Raw genomic sequence first — 21,315 nt, 5'->3', positions numbered from 1 at the left:
TACAGGAGCAATTAGGGTTAAGTGCCTTGCTTAAGGGCACAGACAGATTTTTCACCTAGTCAGCTCGGGGATTAGAACCAGCGACCTTTCGGTTACTGGCACAACGCTCTTACCCACTAAGCTACCTGCCGCCCCGGTTGTTGATGTAGTTATCTCGGAGTGTGTGTATATGTGATGCTGTGCAGGTTGTGTTAATGCTGACAGTGACAGAGATGCTTCTCTTAGGCAATGGTGATTGACGAGGCTTACAACCTGGTGATAGACGCCATCTTTGGCTTTAGCTTCAAGGGTGCAGTTCGGGAGCATTTTGACTCCATCCTGGACGTGCTGAAGAAGACCCATAGTTAGTACCGACATCCCCTCAGGTGGGTGGGCACCTAACTCACTTCAAACTAAAATCTAGAGGGCAGATATTGGTGTTTTTCACTGATAAGCTAGTTGAGTAAAAAGATCCAGTCTATGCTATATCTCAATCGCAAAAGGTACTGTCCTTGGCTTGATAAAAACAACATTTTGGGCAGTATTTTGTTCAGAAATCATAAGGAATGTTATTTGTTGAATCCATAGGTTCAATACAGTGTGCCTTAAGTCTATTAGCTGGCCCAAAATGTTTCTATTTGTGATAGTGATATCCTCACATAATGTATGTCTTCTTCAGGTTGGGATGTGGAGCAGGGCAGCACAGATGGACTCCAGCCAGACATGCTCATGTCCCTGACTGCCCCTAAGAAGTCAACAACACACTTCCATATTGACGCTACCGCTATCTGGGGGGACGTTTTGTGCCTCTTGCCATGGATAAGAAGCACCAGCTCAACCTACCTCAGTACCCCAATACTGACTGTGTGTACCAGCTGCAGTAGTGCCAACCAGTGATGTATACTACCGGTCAAAAGTTTTAGAACACCTACTCATTCAAGGTTCTTTCTTTCTTTTTACTGTTTTCTATATTGTAGAATAATAGTGAAGACATCAAAACTATGAAACAACACATATGGAATCATGTAGTAACAAAAAAAGCGTTAAACAAATCCAAATAGCCACCTGTCACGACTTCCGCCGAGGCTGCCTCCCCTCCTTGTTCGGGCAGGCTTCGGCGTTCGTCGTCACCGGCTTACTAGCCACTGCCGCTCCATATATCATCATTCCATTTGTCTTGTCTTGTCAATTACACACACCTGGTTCTTATCCCCTCATTAGTCTGTGTATAAGTGTTCCCTCTGCCCCCCTTGTCCTTGTGGGTGACTGTTATTTGTGAGAGTAGTGTAGCTCGGGGGAGCTACTCTCCCTTTGTATTGCTGGGGTAGATATTTCCCCTGTGCCTGTATATTGTTGGAGGATCCCCCGTACCGTGTATTGCCAGGGTAGATAGTTTCCCCTGTGCCTGTTTCCGTGTGTCGCTATCCAGCGCATTTGTGTACGACGGAATAAAGTCTGTATTCTGTGATTTACCCTCCTGCGCCTGACTCCTTCTATCACACTCATCACAGAATCACCCACCCGCTATGGAGTCAGCGGGAGAGGAGCGCATGCCTGGAGTCGTGGCACGGGTTCAGGATCATTCCACGATGCTGGCCAGCTTGGGGAAAGCGATGGATCAGGTTCTTCAGGTCGTCCAACGCCTGGAGAGGAGAGGACCTGATCTGTCGAGACCAGCTGGTCAACCGGATCCAGCCACCTACACCCCAGCACCCGGAGGGATCCAGATATCCCGACCACGGGTGTTCGACGGGACGGCGGCGCTCTGCCAAGGATTCCTCCTCCAACTGGAGCTCTACTTCTCCAGCATCAGGCTGGCCCCATCGGAGCGGGAGAAGGTGTCCGTCCTTGTTTCCTGCCTCTCGGGAAAAGCCCTGGAGTGGGCCAACGCGGTTTGGAACGAAGGAGGAGCTGCGTTGGAGAACTACGGGCAGTTCTCTCGTCTCTTTCGGGCGGTCTTCGATCACCCGCCCGAGGGTCGAGAGGCGGGCGAGCGGCTGGTCCACCTGAGGGAACGAGGACCGCGCAAGACTTCGCGTTGGAGTTTCGGACGCTTGCAGCGGGGTTCGGGTGGAACGAGCGGGCCCTGATCGACCATTTCCGGTGCCATCTGCGGGAGGACGTCCGACGGGAGCTAGCCGTCCGGGACACCATGTTGTCTTTCACGCAACTGGTGGACATGGTCATCCATTTGGACAACCTGCTGGCAGCCAAAGGATGTCCTGGTAGGGGTCTGCCCGTTTCCACCCCGGACGACTCGGATCCCGAGCTGATGGAGCTGGGTGGAGCCGCCGTCCGAGAGAGTGGAGGATGACAGCGACAGTGCCACTGGTGGCACGAAGGGACAGTACACCACACGTAGTCGTCAACTCTTTTTTGGGTCTGGAGGTGGCAGGCAGGGCACTCTCGCATCACCCCAGGTATCGAACACCCACACTCATTCAGAGCCCTCTGCTGCGCGCTGTACCCTACCTATCTACTTTCCCGATCACATGGTAGTTCACCAGTGTAAGGCGCTAGTTGATTCAGGCGCAGCTGGGAACTTTATGGACAGGGCATTCTCACGCCGTCAAGTCATTTCATTGGTTCCCCTATCCATTCCACTCCCCATCAGAGCACTTGATAGTCGACCATTAGGGTCCGGGTTTGTTAAGGAAGTTACTGTACTAGTCACCATGATCACCCAGGAGACTCATTGTGAGCAGGTAACTTTTTCGATTATTGAGTCTCCTGCTTTCCCTGTGGTATTAGGTATCCCTTGGCTAGCCATCCACAACCCCACCTTCTCACGGCCGCAGAGGGTTCTCACGGGGTGGTTGCGAGAGTGTCAGGGTAGGTGTCTCCGTTGGTGCAACCACGGTGGAAAGTCCAGACGGTACTTCCACCGTACGCATTCCCCCTGACTACCTCGATCTGGCGCACGCGTTTTCAAAGACGCAGGCGACAAAATTACCAACTCATTGGGCGGGGGATTGGGCGATAAACCTTCGGGTAGACGCAGTACCTCCCAGGAGTCATGTGTACCCCCTGTCGCAGGCTGAAACGGTGGCTATGGAAACATACGTCACCGAGTCCCTGGGCCAGGGGTATATACGTCCCTCCACTTCACCCGCCTCCTCGAGATTCTTCTTTGTGAAGAAGAAAGACGGCGGTCTGCGCCCGTGCATTGATTATCGATCACTGAACAAGGAGACGATAAGATTTAGTTATCCTCTCTCCCTCATTCCTTCAGTGATTGAGTCAATGCATGGGGTGCGCTTCTTCACCAAATTAGATCTCAGGAGTGCATACAACCTGGTGCGTGTTCGGGAGGGGGATGAGTGGAAGACAGCATTCAGCACAACCACGGGGCATTATGAATACCTGAAAATGCCCTACGGTTTGATGAATGCTCCATCCGTCTTCCAGTCCTTTGTGAACGAGGTGTTTCGGGACATGCTTGGTCGCGGTGTGGTGGTCTACATCGATGACATCCTGGTGTATTCCGCCACGCGCGCTGAGCATGTGTCCCTGGTTCGCAAAGTGCTGGCCCGACTGTTGGAAAATGACCTTTATGCCAAGGCAGATAAGTTTATGTTTTTCCAGCAGTCCGTCTCCTTCCTCGGATACCGCATTACCACCTCAGGTGTGGAGATGGAGGGAGATCGCATTTCAGCCGTGCGTAATTGGCCAAATCCAACCACGGTTAAGGAGGTGCAGCACTTCCTTGGCTTCGCCAACTACTATCGAAGGTTTATCTGGTGCTTTGTCAAGGCCGCAGCTCCCATTACATCCCTGTTGAAGGGTGGGCCGTCCCGGCTCCGCTGGTCTGCTAAGGCTGACCTGGCCTTCAGCAAACTGCAGGGTCTGTTCACCTCAGCACCGGTACTGGCCCACCCCGATCCATCACTACCGTTCGTAGTGGAGGTGGATGCGTCCGAGGTAGGGATAGGCGCGGTCCTATCGCAACACTCGGGCACGCCACCCAAGCTCCGCCCCTGTGCCTTCTTCTCTAAGAAGCTCAGGTCGGCGGAGCAGAACTACGATGTTGGTGATCGGGAGCTGTTGGCTGTTGTCCAAGCTTTGACCGTTGTCCAAGCTTTGACCGTGTGGAGGCATTGGCTCGAAGGGGCGAAACACCCTTTCCTCATCTGGACGGACCACCGTAACCTGGAGTACATCCGGGCAGCGAGGAGGCTGAATCCTCGCCAGGCCAGGTGGGCCCTATTCTTCACCTGGTTTGATTTTACACTGTCATACATTCCGGGTACGAAGAACGTGAAGGCAGACACACTGTCCCGGCTGTATGACACGGAGGAGAGGCCCAAAGACAACACCCCCATACTCCTGGCCTCCTGCATTGTGCGCCGGTAGTATGGGTGATGGACGCGGATATAGAGCAGGCATTACGCACAGATCCATCTCCACCTCAGTGTCCAGCTGGGCTGCGGTACATGCCTGCTCTTACCCGTGATCGTCTGGTCTACTGGGCACACACATCACCCTCCTCTGGTCACCCAGGTATCGGTCGGACAGTGCGCTGCCTGACCGGAAAGTACTGGTGGCCTACCTTGGCTAAGGACGTGAGGGTGTACGTCTCCTCCTGCTCGGTGTGCGCCCAGAGTAAGGCACCTAGGCACCTCCCAGCGGGTAAGTTGCAACCTTTACCAGTTCCACAACGACCATGGTCTCACCTAAGTGTTGATTTTTTGACTGATCTTCGCCTCTCCCAAGGTAACACCACCATCCTGGTCGTTGTGGACCGCATTTCCAAGTCCTGCCGCTTCCTTCCTCTGCCCGGTCTCCCCACGGCCCTGCAAACTGCGGAGGCCCTGTTTACTCACGTCTTCCGGCACTACGGGGTACCAGAGGTTATAGTGTCCGACCGAGGTCCCCAGTTCACGTCCAAGGTCTGGAAGGCGTTCATGGAACTTCTGGGGGTCTCGGTCAGCCTGACCTCTGGGTTCCACCCCGAGTCAAATGGGCAGGTGGAACGGGTAAATCAGGATGTGGGTAGGTTCCTACGGTCCTACTGCCAGGACGGGCCGGGGGAGTGGTCGGTGTTCTTGCCATGGGCAGAATATGCCCAGAACTCCCTCCGCCACTCCTCTACTAACCTAACGCCATTCCAATGTGTTTTAGGTTACCAACCGGTTCAGGCACCATGGCACCAGAGCCAGACCGAGGCGGAGGAGACGTGGGACGCTGCCTACGTTCACCTCCAGCACGCCGTGCGTCGTCAGAAGGCCAACGCTCACCGCCACCGCAGTGAGGCCCCGGTCTTCGTACCGGGGGATCGGGTCTGGCTCTCGACCCGGAATCTGCCCCTCCGCCTGCCCTGCCGGAATGCTGAGCCCGCGGTTTGTGGGGCCATTCAAAGTCCTGAGGAGAATCAACAAGGTCACTTATAGGTTATTATTTCCCCCTGATTACCGTAATAACCCCTCGTTTCATGTGTCTCTCCTCGGGCCGGTGGTGGTTGGTCCGCTCCAGGAGTCTGAGGTGCGGGAGGTTCCTCCACCTCCTCTGGACATCGAGGGGGCCCCGGCGTACTCTGTCCGTTCCATCCTGGATTTGAGGCGTCGGGTGGGGGGCCTTCAGTACCTTGTGGAGTGGGAGGGGTACGGTCCGGAGGAATGGTGCTCGATCCCTCCCTGTTGCGGGATTTCCACTGTCGCCATCCGGCTCGCCCTGCTCCGCGTCCTCCTGGCCGTCCCCGAGGCCGGGGTCGGCGCGCTGTTGGAGCTGCGCATCAAGGGGGGGGGGGGTACTGTCACGACTTCCGCCGAGGCTGCCTCCCCTCCTTGTTCGGGCAGGCTTCGGCGTTCGTCGTCACCGGCTTAATAGCCAATGCCGCTCCATATATCATCATTCCATTTGTCTTGTCTTGTCAATTACACACACCTAGTTCTTTTCCCCTCATTAGTCCGTGTATAAGTGTTCCCTCTGCCTCCCTTGTCCTTGTTGGGTGACTGTTATTTGTGAGAGTAGTGTAGCTCGGTGGAGCTACTCTCCCTTAGTATTGCCAGGGTAGATATTTCCCCTGTGCCTGTATATTGTTGGAGTATCCCCCGTACCGTGTATTGCCAGGGTAGATAGTTTCCCCTGTGCCTGTTTCCGTGTGTCGTTATCCAGCGCATTTGTGTACGACGGAATAAAGTCTGTATTCTGTGATTTACCCTCCTGCGCCTGACTCCTTCTATCACACTCATCACACCACCGTTTGCCTTGATAGCTTTGCACACTCTTGGCATTCTCTCAACCAGCTTCATGAGGTAGTCATCTGGAATGCATTTCAATTAACAGGTGTGCCTTCTTAAAAGTTAATTTGTGGAATTTCTTTCCTTCTTAATGCGTTTGAGCCAATCAGTTGTGTTTTGTCAAGGTAGGGGGGGTATACAGAAGATAGCCCTATTTGGTAAAAGACCAAGTCCATATTATGGCAAGAACAGCTCAAATAAGCAAAGAGAAACAACAGTCCATCATTACTTTAAGACATGAAGGTCAGTCAAGAACTTTGAAAGTTTCTTCAAGTGCTGTCGCAAAAACCATCAAGCGCTATGATGAAACTGGCTCTCATGAGGACCGCCACAGGAATGGAAGACCCAGAGTTACCTCTGCTGTAGAAGATAAGTTCATTAGAGTTACCAGCCTCAGAAATTGCAGCCCAAATAAATGTTTCACGGAGTTCAAGTAACAGACACAATACAACATCAACTGTTCAGAGGAGACTGTGTGAATCAGGCCTTCATGGTCGATTTGCTGCAAAGAAACCACTACTAAAGGACACCAATGAGAAGAAGAGAATTGCTTGGGCCAAGAAACACGAGCAATTGACATTAGACCGGTGGTCTGGAGTCCAAATTTGAGATTTTTGCTTCCAACTGCCGTGTCTTTGTGAGACATGGTGTAGGTGAATGGATGATCTCCGCATGTGTATTTCCCACCGTAAAGCATGGAGGAAGAGGTGTTATGTGTGGGGCTGCGTTGCTGGTGACACTGTCTGTGATTTATTTAGAATTCAAGGCACACTTAACCAGCATGGCTACCACATCATTCTACAGCGATACGCGATCCCATCTGGTTTGGGCTTAGTGGGACTATCATTTGTTTTTCAACAGGACAATGACCCAACACACCTCCAAGCTGTGTAAGGGCTGTTTTACCAAGAAGGAGAGTGATGGAGTGCTGCATCAGACCCCGGACCTCAACCAAATTCAGATGGTTTGGGATGAGTTGGACCGCAGAGTGAAGGAAAAGCAGCCAACTAGTGCTCAGCATATGTGGGAACTCCTTCAAGACTGTTGGAAAAGCATTCCAGGTGAAGCTGGTTGAGAGAATGCCAAGAGTGTGCAAAGCTGTCTTCAAGGCAAAGAGTGGCTACTTTGAAGAATCGTAAATATAAAATATATATTTTTTAGATTTGTTTAACACTTTTCTGGTTACTACATGATTCCATATGTGTTATTTCATCGTTTTGATGTCTTCACTATTATTCTACAATGTAGAAAATGCTAAAAATAAAGAAAAACCGTTGAATGAGTAGGTGTTCTAAAACGTTTGACCGGTAGTGTACAGTAGTGGTTTAAAAAAAAAAAGGTGGGTAAACACTAATCGCTATTCGCGATGAGTAAAGTAACGCTTCCATTTACTTGTGTTTACCCTCCGCTAAACCACTGGTGCCAAATGTATAGAAGAGGCTGTGTAAGTACACTTGGGGTTTGAGAGGTTATCAATTTCAGTGGATCCATTATGAATTTGGTGAGATGTTTATATACTGTTAGCAGGAAAGGTTATACCTAAATTGATGGGTCTTTTGCTGTAGCAGTTTGATTGAAATGCTTTGGCTTCTTATACTAACTGTAAGTCGCTCTGGATAAGAGCGTCTGTAAATTTAAACAAAAAAAGAGTTCTATGGACAGCTCTAATTGCACTCATTGTTATTTAAATATTGAAAATTAAAAGTTCAATATTAAAAACGGCCAATCTTCACTTCAATTAATTGTATGATTTTATTTGTCATTATAATCACATAACATTGTACATTGTAGGCCTATGTCTCCATTCAATTTACATTTAGCAAGACCAATCGAACTGAGAAGACATCATAGTCGATCACATTATATTATAAATACCTTTTGAAGTTTAGTACATTTCATGATGATTGTGCATAATTTGTAAGACATAAAACAGGTGGAGTGGATGGATTCATTACGGGTTTTTTTCAATCGCTTTGGTGCTGTTTTCACAAGCATGTGGTGAATTTTAAAAACTTAAGTGCAAAACTCTAAACTGACAACACTTGTAATACCCCCTATGTTATGTTCAGAACCTTTGATTATGCATTCATTGGGGTCTTTCACCCCTGAGTCATTCATGCAAAATATTAAGTTTTCTGTGAAATACCATGAGAACATTTTAGTTTAGTCAGCAATACCTCAGGTAATGCTCACTATTTAGTCATTTTAACTACCATTAAAATCCATTAGCAAATAATATAACATACAAATATCAAAACTGTTCTTTTTAAGGTGCTGAATAGAGTGAAATAGTAAATGGTAAATATAATTTTCCATACAGTTTGAATATAACTTGACATGCACAATTTTTTAAGTAATTTGTGTCCAATGGCAGGTTGTGAGCATGTTGAGAAATATGTCAGTCTTAGTTTCATTACCCTTATACAATACATACACTACATGACCAAAAGTATGTGGACACCTGCTTGTCGAACATCTCATTGTAAAATCATGGGCATTAATATAGAGTTGGTCCCCCCTTTGTTGCTATAACAGCCTCCACTAGTGAGGTCTGGCACTGATGTTGGGCGATTAGGCCTGGCTCGCAGTCGACGTTCCAATTAATTCCAAAGGTGTTCGATGGGGTTGAGGTCAGGGCTCTGTGCAGGCCAGTCAAGTTCTTTCACACTGATCTCAACAAACCATTTCTGTATGGACCTCGCTTTGTGCACAGGGGCATTGTCATGCTGAAACAGGAAAGGGCCTTCCCCAAACTGTTGCCACAAAATTGGAAGCACAGAATCGTCTAGAATGTCATTGTATGTTGTAGCGTTAAGATTTACCTTCACTGGAACTAAGGGACCTAGCCCGAACCATGAAAAACAGCCCCAGACCATTATACCTCCTCCACCAAACTTTACAGTTGGCACTCTGCATTTGTGCAGGTAGAGTTCTCCTGGCATCCGCCAAACCCAGATTCATCCGTCAGACTGCCAGATGGTGAATCGTTCATCACTCCAGAGAACGTGTTTCCACTGCTCCAGAGTCCAATGGCAGCGAGCTTTACACCACTCCAGCTGGTGGTTGGCATTACGCATGGTGATCTTAAGCTTGTGTGTGGCTGATCGGCCATGGAAACCCTTTTCATGAAGCTCCCGACGAACAGTTATTGTGCTGACGTTGCTTCCAGAGGCAGTTTGGAACCTGGTAGTGAGTGAGCAGCCGAGGACAGACGATGTCTACGTGCTTCAGCACTCGGCGGTCCCGTTCTGTGAGCTTGTGAAGCCTACCACTTCGCGGCTGAGCCGTTGTTGCTCCTAGACGTTTCCACTTTAGAATAACAGCACTTACAGTGGACCGGGGCAGCTCTAGCAGGGCAGAAATTTGACGAACTGACTTGTTGGAAAGGTGGCATCCTATGACGATGCTCTTCAGTAAGGCCATTCTACTGCCAATGTTTGTCTATGGAGATCGCATGGCTGTGTGCTCGATTTTATACACCTGTCACCATAAGGTGTGGCTGAAATAGCCGAATCCACTAATTTGAAGGGGTGTCCACGAACGTTTGTATAGATAGTGTATGTAGGACAAATCATCAGAAATAAGGGTATTGTAAAGCAGTTGGCTGTTGTAAAAACATAGCACTGTGTTGTATGCCATTTCTGCCCCATGCAACATTGCACAAGATCACCTTTTCTATGTGACTTGTCAACTGATACTGTATCGCCTCTCTCTCTCTGCTTGAAATTCATCAGCTTTCAGTGTATCATTGAAATTCAGATAATGAGTGGAATATATTGTTATATACAAACCAGACCTATGTATTTCAGCAGTGCATTGTACACTACAGTATAATTCAAAATGGTAGCACATACATGTAGAGTGACTCTTTTCAACTTTGTCCAATTGAAGCACACTGGCTGATGGAAAAATTATGATGTAGTATTTACAGCCACATCCATATATGATTTGGTTTTACCTTCCACCATAAATTGATGTCAAATTGATACATTTATGAGGTAAAAATATATAATTTTTCAGTGTTAAGCAGTTATCAAATTATATACATTAACTAGGCACTACATAATTTTGGTTCAGTAGTATATCAGTTTTGAGCAGTATGATTAAGTGATTGTTAATTGTGTTGTTAACAAATGACAAGAAAATCATATCAAAAGCAAAGTGAATATTGCATTTTGAAAAACGGATACTTAGATTGAATATGTATCCAAATTGAAAGAGTGATTTGGTGCAGTGAACGAGTGACTTTGAATTTGTTTGTTGTACTCAGTCAATTGAAAATGTGCTTAGAGTTTTGAAACATGACATTTTGATGATCTGTTGCGATTTTTGTGATTAGAGTTGTGGAAATGTACCACATACTTGTGAAAATTGCACCAAAGTTATTGAAAAAAAAAACTTAAATACAATATGTGATAAAGTTATCTTGATAGCCATTCAATCAGATTCATTCTCTCACAATACCTCTTAATATAAATGTACATACATTTTAGAGACGGATATCATTACAACCGAAAAATACCTTGATGCAGGATTCATACACATAATGATTCATTAGTTGAGTTAGATACATGCTTTTGTGTGTAATACATACAGAGGTGCAGGCATAGCCGCATGAAGTAGGGGTGCTGAGGGTGCTGCAGCACCCCCCCGAAAAACCAGAATATTTTTTTTATATATGTTTTTTTTATAGATTACTTTTTTCTCTCACAAAAGTAGTGCACTGGGCCTTTACTAGTCCTGTATTAGCTGACCGATATCCACCTAATTTTCGAACACTTTTAAAACACAGAAGCCAAATGCAGAAACTATGGATACAACTTCCTCCTTGCTCATGCATTATCATAATTCATATGTGCACCACTAAAAATCCCTGTATTTAATAGCAGGTTTCTGTTAGCTGATACATGATGACAAAACACACCATATTACTGTCCTGGACTTTTATAGGCTAAACTGCCTTGGAAAAAAAACATAACTGATCCAAATGGTTGCCCAATCAGGCAACCTAGTTGCACTTATTTCGAAATGAATATGCATTCTAAATGACAGGCTTTTGAGTGGTTATTCAAATAATAATTTGCCATTTAGCAGACGCTTTTATCCAAAGCGACTTACAGTAATGCGTGCATACATTTTTGTGTATGGGTGGTCCCGGGGATTGAACCCACTACCCTGGCGTTACAAGCGCCGTGCTCTACCAGCTGAGCTACAGAGGACCACAAATGACAGGCTATTCTGCAATTTACAGCCTAGACCAGAGTTTGCACTCACTTGAAAACAATAACATTCTTCATTACATTGTGTTGTTGTAGCCTAGGTAGGATACATTTCTTGTCCCAAAAAAACTTAAACAATAGGGTATATTTTCGAGCTGCTTACCTGAGGACTGGGAGGGAGCACGCTCAGCGCAGCCTCGGGAGCGCGCACATAGTGTAAGCTACCTATTATTTATTTTAATGATCAACTTTTTTTCCTTTGACTGGATATATTTACTGCAGTATTAAGCCTAACATTGAGCTTATGAATTATGGTTGAATATGCATACGCTTCTAACTTAGGCTTTAGGTTACATGTCAAGCCTGTCTGTCTTCATTGTTCTGGTGCGCAATTATGCACCTGGCCTCTCCGCAGCCATGGCTATTCCTTTTAAATCTCGTGGAGTCCCAGTAAAAGCCAAAAGCTTGTTGGACATGTATTTCAACTTATTTTCATTAGCCTACAAAAAGCCTATTGGTGGAGCGATGCATGCTTGCTGAATGTAAAATAGGCTACAGCATTAATGGGCGGTTGGAAAGGAGAAGTCCATATTTTCCTATAGTATGCCTAGGCCTATCTTAACACCGGGCTACATCCTGACAAAATAGGTCTACACCATATGAGTGGCCTGATAATGTACCTTTCTGGACCTTCTACACTGTTGAGGATAGACATAAACTGGAAAGGAGATCCAAATGGTTGTATAATCAGGCCTATGCTGTTGGCCTATGCAGTTAGTTCGGCATGAAACAAAACAGGATGTGTGAGCGGTTCAAATTATTCAGGGACAATAATTGCGTATTCACTTGAGAACAATATTTAGCCTATAGTTTAATATTTTGCTAGTGAATGGCCTAATATCTAGCTAATATTTAGCTTCTTATTTCGGCTACATATCACTAGCCTCTCTCTTCCAGCTGTTCCGGTGCGCAACAGGCTATATGCTGCAAGCCTCTCCGAAATAGGACATTACTCTTCACGAGAAATCCCAGTGAAAGCTATAGGCTACAAAAGCTATAGCTATTTTGATTACCTTTTTATATTAGGCCTAATAGCCTATTTGGGGAAAGAAGCAGGCTTGCTCTTGCTAATTGCTGAATGTAAAACAGGCCTACAGCAGCATAGAATATGCATGTCGAGGAAAGTTGAGGTGGGAAAGTGCATTGGTGTGATCACTTTTGGCCAGTTATGATAACACTGTTGCACTGAAGCATTGCAAATAGTTGCACAGGACAGACGGAGATGAGCACAGTGAAAAAGAAGACCCAAAGAAATTGACAACCTTTAGGAAAATGGAAATCACTTGCAAACCACTTGAGCAAAAAGGCAATGGCATGCAGTAAAATATGTGCAGGCTTAATGGCGTTTGTTGTTGAATCACTAAATTTAAATACAATTTACTATATCATTTTTCATTATGCCTACATGTACATTGAAGTAGCCTATTATTTGCAGTTCACAATGAACACACCCTGAAAGCACTGAATGGTCACTCTGAACCAGTAGCCTCTCTGTGCGTTAGAGACCTCATGAATGGTCTTGTGTTACTACCACCTTATTAATAGGCAGCCTGCAGTAGGATGCTTTGATCAGTTGATTAACAGGTGTAGGACTTTAGAACGATAAACTATAAACTTTCCTCTAGGGTGGAAGCTCACCAACGTTTTATAGGTATGTAGCCTATAGTTTATTATTATAGTTATCGTAAGAGTTATTGGCTTGGTGGATGGCCCGGGCCTTAGTTAACTCTACCACAACAGAAGTAGCCTACTAGTAGGTCTAGCTAACATTAGCGAACTTGAATTAAATAAAAATTAAATGACACTTATACACTTGCACTGACTTATACTTGTTTACTTGACTCCAGCTCGCTGCAGTAGGGATGTAAAGCAGAAGTCGAATCCATCACGTCCGTTGTTTGGCTGTGCCCATAGCAATGTTCACTCCGATACTTGAATTGTGTAGGCTACTGTACTGCATTTACATTGTTTATGCTTTGAGTTTACTTATCCTTTTACTTGCTGATAACAGTTTTTTTTCATGATATACTTGGTTTATTCTGCCACTTGCACTCCTGCACAGTTATCTTTACTCTCCGAGGCTATAGCTAAATATTCTGCATTCCTGGAAAGAAAGGAGAAAGATATAAGTGGTTAGAATATCGTCTGCTTATTACCTAAAAACCTGAGCGATTTCATCCCATAGACATAGATAGAGGACTTTAGTGCCCAAAATACAATTTTAGCATGGGCAGAGCCATTAAGGACATTCACCATTGGTTAAGGAAGGATCACATATTTCCATCAGGAGGGATCAGCCAATTAATTATACTTGTGAGCAAACATTCCATAACTGCAGGTGCCTTGGCTTTATACCTGTTCAAACATCCCACTCCAGGTGGCAGTATGCACCCTTTCAGTTTCTTTACCAACTCATAGAAGTATTAGAAGAAGAAGATTGACTACTTCAAAATGGAGATGGCCCCAATGGCACTGCCCATGCTCTCATAGACGCCATAGTGGGACAGATACAATGTTGCTTCCTCTAACTATCTCTATGTTTCATCCTAAACTTAATCATTCATCCCTCCATTCATCCTTTATTCATCTATCTATCCATCTATAACCATTCTAACCACTCTCGTTTCAAATAAAATTATATTGGTCGCATACACATATTTTGCAGATGTTATCGCAGATGCAGCGAAATGCTTATGTTTCTAGCTCCAACAGTGCAGTAATACCAAACAATACACCCCCCCACACCCCACCCCACCCCACCCCCAAAAGAAAGGAATTAAGAAATATCAGAACAAGCAATGTTGAGTCCAGAATATAAATATACTGTAATGTATATGATGGTGTGTATAGACAGAATGGACAGTATATGAATAGAAAAGGTGTGTACAGCAGTAGTGACAGTGTATATAGGATGAGACTAGAATACAGAATATACATATGAAGTGGGTAAAACAGTATGTACAGTGCCTTCGGAAAGTATTCAGACCCATTGACTTTTTCCACATTTTGTTACGTTACAGCCTTATTCTAAAATTGATTAAATAGTTGACATAATGAAAAAGCTAAAACCGTTTTTGTTTTAAATTTTTGCTAATTCATAAAAAAAATTAACAACTGAAATATCACATTTACATAAGTATTCAGACCCTTTACTCAGTACTTTGTTGAAGCACCTTTGGCAGCGATTACAGTCTTGAGTCTTCTTGGGTATGATGCTACAAGCTTGGCACACCTGTATTTGGGGAGTTTCTCCCATTCTTCTCTGCAGATCCTCTCAAGCTCTGTCAGGTTGGATGGGGAGTGTTGCTGCACAGCTATTTTCAGGTCTCTCCAGAGATGTTCGATCGGGTTCAAGTCCGAGCTCTGGCTGGGCCACTCAAGGACGTTCAGAGACTTGTCCTGAAGCCACTCCTGCGTTGTCTTGGCTGTGTGCTTAGGGTTGTTGTCCTGTTGGAAGGTGAACCTTCACCCCAGTCTGAGATCCTGAGCACTCTGGAGCAGGTTTTCATCAAGAATCTCTCTGTAGTTTGCTCCGTTCATCTTTCCCTCGATCCTGACTAGTCTCCCAGTCCCTACCACTGAATAACATCCTCACAGCATGATGCTGCCACCACCAAGCTTCTCCGTAGGGATGGTGGCAGGTTTCCTCCAGACGTGACGCTTGGCATTCAAGCCAAAGAGTTCAATCTTGGTTTCATATGACCAGATAATGGTCTGAGAGTCTTTAGGTGCCTCTTGGCAAACTCAAAGCGGGCTATCTTGTGGCTTTTACTGAGGAGTGGCTTCCGTCTGGCCACTCTACCATTAAGGCCTGATTGGTGGAGTGCTGCAGAGATGGTTGTCCTTCTGGAAGGTTCTTCCATCTCCACAGAGCAAATCTAGAGCTCTGTCAGAGTGACCATCAGGTTCTTCGTCACCTCCCTGACCAAGGCCCTTCTCCCCCAATTGCTCAGTTTGGCTAGGTGGCCAGCTCTAGGAAGAGTCTTTGTGGTTCCAAACATCTTCCATTTAAGAATGATGGAGGCCATTGTGTTCTTGGGGACCTTCAATGCTGCAGAAATGTTTTGGTACCCTTCCCCAGATCTGTGCCTCGACACAATCCTGTCTCGGAGCTCTACAGACAATTCCTTCGGCCTCATGGCTTGGTTTTTGCTCTGACATGCACTGTCAACTGTGGGACCTTATATAGACAGGTGTGTGCGCCTTTCCAAATAATGTCCAATCAATTGAATTTACCAGAGGTGGACTCCAATCAAGTTGTAGAAACATCTCAAGGATGAAAAATGGAAACAGGATGCACCTGAGCACAATTTCGAGTCTCATAGCAAAGGGGCTGAATACTTATGTAAATAAAGGTATTTCTGTTTTTTATTATGGGATATTGTGTAGATTGCTGAGGAGTTTTATTTATTTAATTCATTTTAGATTAAGGCTGTAACATATCAAAATGTGGAAAAAGTCAAGGGGTCTGAATACTTTCCGAAGGCACTGTAAACTTGATTAAAGTGACCAGTAATAACTACACTGCATATCTCCTACTATTCCTACGTCTATTCCACTTCAACCTCTCTTAATCTATTCATTCATAACCTCTCTTTATCAATCCACTTAGCCCTCTAACCTCTATATCCATCCAACAACCCCTCTAACCTTCATTCAGTACTCCTTTTTCCATTCATCCATCCATCCATCCATAATAGCTTCCTTTATCCTTCCATCAAGCAACCATCCATCCAACTTAAGTAACCAGACTTATTGCTTTAATGTAGCGATGCAAAGCAAGCAGTGTCAGCTGAGCTAACATCCAATCAGAGACTGAACATCATTTATTTAATGGCAGCTTATTCAGTTTGGCCATTCAGCAAACATCATCGCTTGTAACTGCTGCGCTTTTGCCAACCAGCCCCCCAGCCCCACCTGCTTTTGGTTAGTTTCTTCTAGAACCCTACCTATAGCTTGGTTTTGATCATATAAATTGACTGAGTACTTTCCCCAAGTTGGTACTACCCCGCGGAGCACAGCCTAAACACCAAGGCCAAATCTATTATCATACACATTTATATGTTCAATTAAATGTGATGTCAATGGAATACATGAGTTTCCTCCTGACACAACTATATTTAACTCCTTCAACTTCTATTCAGTTTTAATTGTACATGAGCCTTTAAGCAATTTAAACATTTTACACAACTAGAAAACATACTTCTAGACTGCTGAAGCAAGCAAACAAATGTTGTACCTTCTTTGGCTTTTCTAGAGAGTGGCAAATGTGACGATTGCGGGACACAGGGAGGAAAGAGTGAGAGAAAATGGGAGTGGCAAGGAAGACGAAGATAGAGAGAAAGACTGAGTACAGGGAGAGAATATTGAACAAGGAAGAACAGAGGAATTGCACTACTCAGCACTTTGGAAGAGAGAGGAGAGAACACAAATCAACAGGATGGACAGGTACAGAACAGACAAGAAAAGGACAGTGAGATTATATGGAGGGAGACAGTAATAGAGGACCTAAAACGAAAGGATACAGCTGCAGGAGAGGAAGTAGGGTTACAGTGTTACTTACGCGCTTTCTCGTATTGCTTCCTCTCCTGCAGCTGAGATCTTTCTGAAGCAGTATACCATCTCTATGTAGAGCCAAGCCTGTAGCCCGATGATGGACACGTACATCATTACCTCAGAGACTATGGAGGCCGTCCCTCTGGTGGCTATAGAGAGAGATGGCGGGAGAGAGCGGGGAGTCAAAGCTCTCAAAAGGCACCACATAGGCTCTTAGCACTTACAAAGCACTTAACAATTGGGATAAATAACATTGGAATTCAAATTGCATACAAAAGTATTTGTCTGTATAGTAATACTGAACCTTTAGCCACCACTTTCAGGTGCACAAGCTTGCTGACAACGGTCTGGTATTCGTAGAACTCGTACGTCAGGAGCCGGTGGAAGTGGCAACTGTAGGTGCCTGAGTCGTTAAAGGTGACATTGAAGAGGTAGATGGACGCATCCTGTATGTCTTGGCTCCTCTTACTGCCGTTCCAGTCCACGCGGTCCTCGAAGCGCTCATCCACAATGTGGGGGCCCTCATTGTAATTATATATCTAATGACACAATGACATCTGGGTCGTTCACCTGGCACTGAAAATCTCTCCGGTTTCATTTCCTAGATCGCCACCCGTATCTGGCAACATCCAAGATAATGGACTCAAAAGGATACAACTTTGTTTTGAGAGAGGTTCTTTGAGTAGGAAAGTATACTCAAAGTTTCATAAAGTAGCTGTGAGCCTATCTGCCTATCGGCTGTCCCAGTGGATCTCTGAGATCTAAAATGTCATCCAGATTAATTCCATCTGAACCACACGCAACACTCTGCCATATCATGGTTGGGCATTGTGGTGTGTGCATGAGTGTGCATGTGTGCGTGCATAACTTTGTGTGTTGTGCCTTGTGGTTGTGTGCTTAGGGATGGGCTCTAGGTCATGTGTCGTAAGACAGCATTGTCTAGAGGACTACCGCTGGCATACTCTAAACAGACTGTGGACTATAGTGGCAGCATGTTTTATGTGGCACCAGAACAAACAAAACCCCAACCCTAATCCTACAATCTACTACAGTTGGTAGTAATTTGGAATACTATAGCAATCATAATCCATCTCAGATACTCACATGTGCAAAGTCAGCTTCCCCTTTGGCCTTGAAATACCAGTCGACTGTGGCAGAAGCTTCCACCTCGGGCCTCATTTTACAGGAGATGCAGCCCAGTTTGAACCCTTTGCCTGCAACGGCCTCAGTGTCCGAGTCCACCTCTGAACAGGCCCCATGGCACAGGGACACTGTTGTTTACAGGAAAGAGAAGAGATGTTATTAGTGCTTAATATTTTGATATTAGAAATGGGTAGCTTCATAATTCAACAGTATACAGAAGAATATCCATATATTGAAAGATGTTGTCTATCCACAAATGGTCAATCTACAAAGGTGGTCATCTCCACTTACCAAAGTGGGAACAAAGCAGAGACAGGAGCAGCAGCCGCACAGCAGACATGTCCTCAAGTGTAATGTAGCAACGTTAGTACAGATCCTAGGGCCGAGAAGCCTCAAAAGGTATCAAAAAATATCCCAACAGTGTCTTTGAACACTTGAGAGTAAGATATTCGTTTGAGATGTTATCCAGAAAGACGTTGTTTGAGCAAAGTAAGAAATCGTAGGGACTGAAGTTGCTTCCTCCGAAATGACCTTAGAAATAACAAAAATAGGAGTCCCAACACCATCAATAATACATTTGACGTGTGTTATATTCCTTCAAACAACACTTGATATAATAATTATAATAATAATAATAATAATATATGCCATTTGGCAGATGCTTTTATCCAAAGCAACTTACAGTCATGCATGCATACATTTTACTCACGGGTGCTCCCGGGAATAGAACCCACCATCTTGGCGTTGCAGGCGCCATGCTCTTAGTGCCATGCACTTCTCTTTAAATGGAAACAATCTTTTTATCAAAGACTTTTGCATTAATGAATTAATTATGTTACATAGGCTACTGTTTTGATATGCTTTTTCATGCAGGATACATGCAAGTATTACCATGAATATTTGTTTAAAATTCAAGTGTTTTAGGAAAACTCTGGAGCTTGATAATTTCAATTCAATAAAGTGCAAAGATAAGGCCAATAGGCCAAGGAGAGACTTACTAGAGAACAAGTAGAATACACAATAAAGGCTAAGAGTGCTAATCTAATATACAGTAGGCCTATTTAAAAGCCTCCCTTAAAAAGATCACTGCAGCCAATATACACTTCTTCTTTTTTTACATTTTTTTTTTTACATTTAAATCTAGCAAATAAAAGTGCTTCAGTTCTTTGGCTTAAATTAACAAGTTAAACATTGGTTACAATGTTTATTGCAACATTAATCTGATTATTGTTGCTACAAGATAGCCTACACATCCCTAAACTATAGCTATGATTATGGTCAGTTTTTCCTATTGTTCCAGATCTTTGTTGACACACAGTGTTTACAAATCTAAACACTGGCCTGGGATTATCAGTTCCCTGAAGTCTTAATATCAAATGTACTGGGCTATTATCTTTATAGGCTATTTATACCAACTGTAATCTGATATTCTATTACAATAATAGGCCTAGTTCTAAATTATATTGACATGGTTATATATTATGCTTATTTGAATAATCGACATTGTAGGGCTATGGTTTAAATAGGCTACTGTAAAATTGCAAGCCACTGCATAGGCTACATTAATAATGAATTGCATGCCACAAGAAAGAAGGCCTAGGCTAAATAAGAAACATACCAATTATATTTTCTTTTTTTAGGGACACTGTAAATGTGTTATTGCGCTATTTGGTTTAAATAATCATCATTTGCATTGTCTCACATTTTACTGTCCTCACGCTGTCCCTTGTGTAAAAAAAAATAGCCTCCTTATGCCGATTTGTCCTTTCTCTGGGGGAAAATGTAGGCTATCCTTTCCTTCTGATGGATCAACAAATTATTTAATGAAGCGAAGTTCTTTTGAGTTGCAAAAATTATTCCACCCATCAAATGACCCTGGACATGTAGGCCTAGAAGAGATGTTTATCCCGGGCTTGCATTGTGAATAATACACACTTCTCGCTCCCTGTCTGGCGTTCTTTTTACCGCAGTGCATCTGACTGCAGCGTCCTCCAAACATGACACCTGTGTGAAAGTAGCCACAATAAGGATGAGCCACAATAGTGGAATGAGGTTCGCCTTCAGAATAAAAGTTCCCAATTGGAAGTGATTCAAACGGATACAAATAGTGGAATCATGCCATATTTGGACAAGATAAACCTACTTGGTGACCCACAGATTACAATTCTGAAGAGTTTACACAAATATTATATTAGGGAACTTTAACTGTGGGAAATTACCTCACTATACAGCCTATTGTGCGTATTGACATTCATATTGCAATGTACAGCCTTACATATGGATCTTGGGTTCATGAAATGGAGTATCAGCCTACTCAGTGACACACACAGAACACAACTGTGAAGAGTTTACACAAATATTAGCGTCGTTTCTCATATTAGGGAATTTTGAAGAGCGACTGCCCCTAGAAACCAACTAATCCCTTTGAAAAAGGCCTATGTGCATCGATATGAGTCTGAAAACATTCTACTGTCAAAATTGACAACAACGTGTAAATAGGATAATTTTGGTCATAAAGTCAGTCTTATCTAAACAGAGTTTTGAACCTCAGTGCGTCACAGCGAGTAAATGAAGATTGAGATTGGATTACAATTATGTAAACAAATCCTGCCCACTTTTTCCAAGCTACACTAGTAATTGATTTCTCTTAAATGTATATATTGTTGTCCTTTCCTCTTTTGCCAGTATCATGGGTATTTATTGTGCGCAAGGCTAATTTTGTGTACAGGAAATGTTTGGTGAAGTTGCATTGTGAAGCATTTCAGTTTCATATTTAAATGCAATAATTTACCATTTTGCAATCCTCCCAGTGGATGTGATGTTCAGGTGCACATGAACACTTGCTACACTGACAACAAATACGTTTCTTTATTTCAATATTCCATAGTGTCCTGTGTTTGAAGTTTGCGTGTCTCGGAGCCTGTAGAACTATTGTTATGAAATGTGTATGGAATCCGAAACCTGGAAAAACAAAACAGAGAAAACGGAATTAGGCAAAAAAACTGAATTAGGCAAAAATACAAACTGATTTTAAAAGGCCCTACCAACGTTTTTTGCTGTGCATGACTGCCCTTTAAAGTGTGTGTCATCCTGCTGCACAGCATTTTGGGGAAAGTTGA

The 21,315-nt window shown here is 44.2% G+C and overlaps 1 protein-coding gene and 1 pseudogene across 6 annotated transcripts; one reads left to right on the top strand and one right to left on the bottom strand.

Moving 5' to 3' along the window:
* The first annotated feature begins 88 nt into the window (after positions 1–88).
* On the top strand, positions 89–899 carry LOC121585531 (annotated as a pseudogene).
* Positions 900–11,370: 10,471 nt separating this feature from the next.
* Positions 11,371–20,190, bottom strand: LOC121586275 (sodium channel subunit beta-1). 6 transcript variants are annotated; one of them, XM_041902852.1, is made up of 7 exons: positions 19,899–20,190; positions 18,895–18,975; positions 18,488–18,727; positions 18,158–18,324; positions 17,358–17,592; positions 17,061–17,202; positions 11,371–13,601 (listed from the first exon to the last, which is right to left on the bottom strand). In XM_041902852.1, exons 3-7 carry the CDS (start codon positions 18,534–18,536, stop codon positions 13,532–13,534), a joined length of 663 nt encoding a protein of 220 aa, XP_041758786.1. In that variant the 5' UTR covers positions 18,537–18,727; positions 18,895–18,975; positions 19,899–20,190; the 3' UTR covers positions 11,371–13,531. The 6 variants fall into 6 exon arrangements, with proteins under 6 accessions (XP_041758786.1, XP_041758788.1, XP_045082219.1 ...); XM_041902854.1 differs by having other exon boundaries at positions 18,906–18,975; XM_045226284.1 differs by having other exon boundaries at positions 18,895–20,190.
* Positions 20,191–21,315: the final 1,125 nt, after the last annotated feature.

This window comes from Coregonus clupeaformis, chromosome 17 (assembly GCF_020615455.1).
Source record: "Coregonus clupeaformis isolate EN_2021a chromosome 17, ASM2061545v1, whole genome shotgun sequence".
In the NCBI taxonomy this organism is placed as follows: Eukaryota; Metazoa; Chordata; class Actinopteri; order Salmoniformes; family Salmonidae; genus Coregonus; species Coregonus clupeaformis.
The sequence above is the reverse complement of the archived record's forward strand: the minus strand, read 5'-3'. Positions and strand labels throughout refer to the sequence as shown.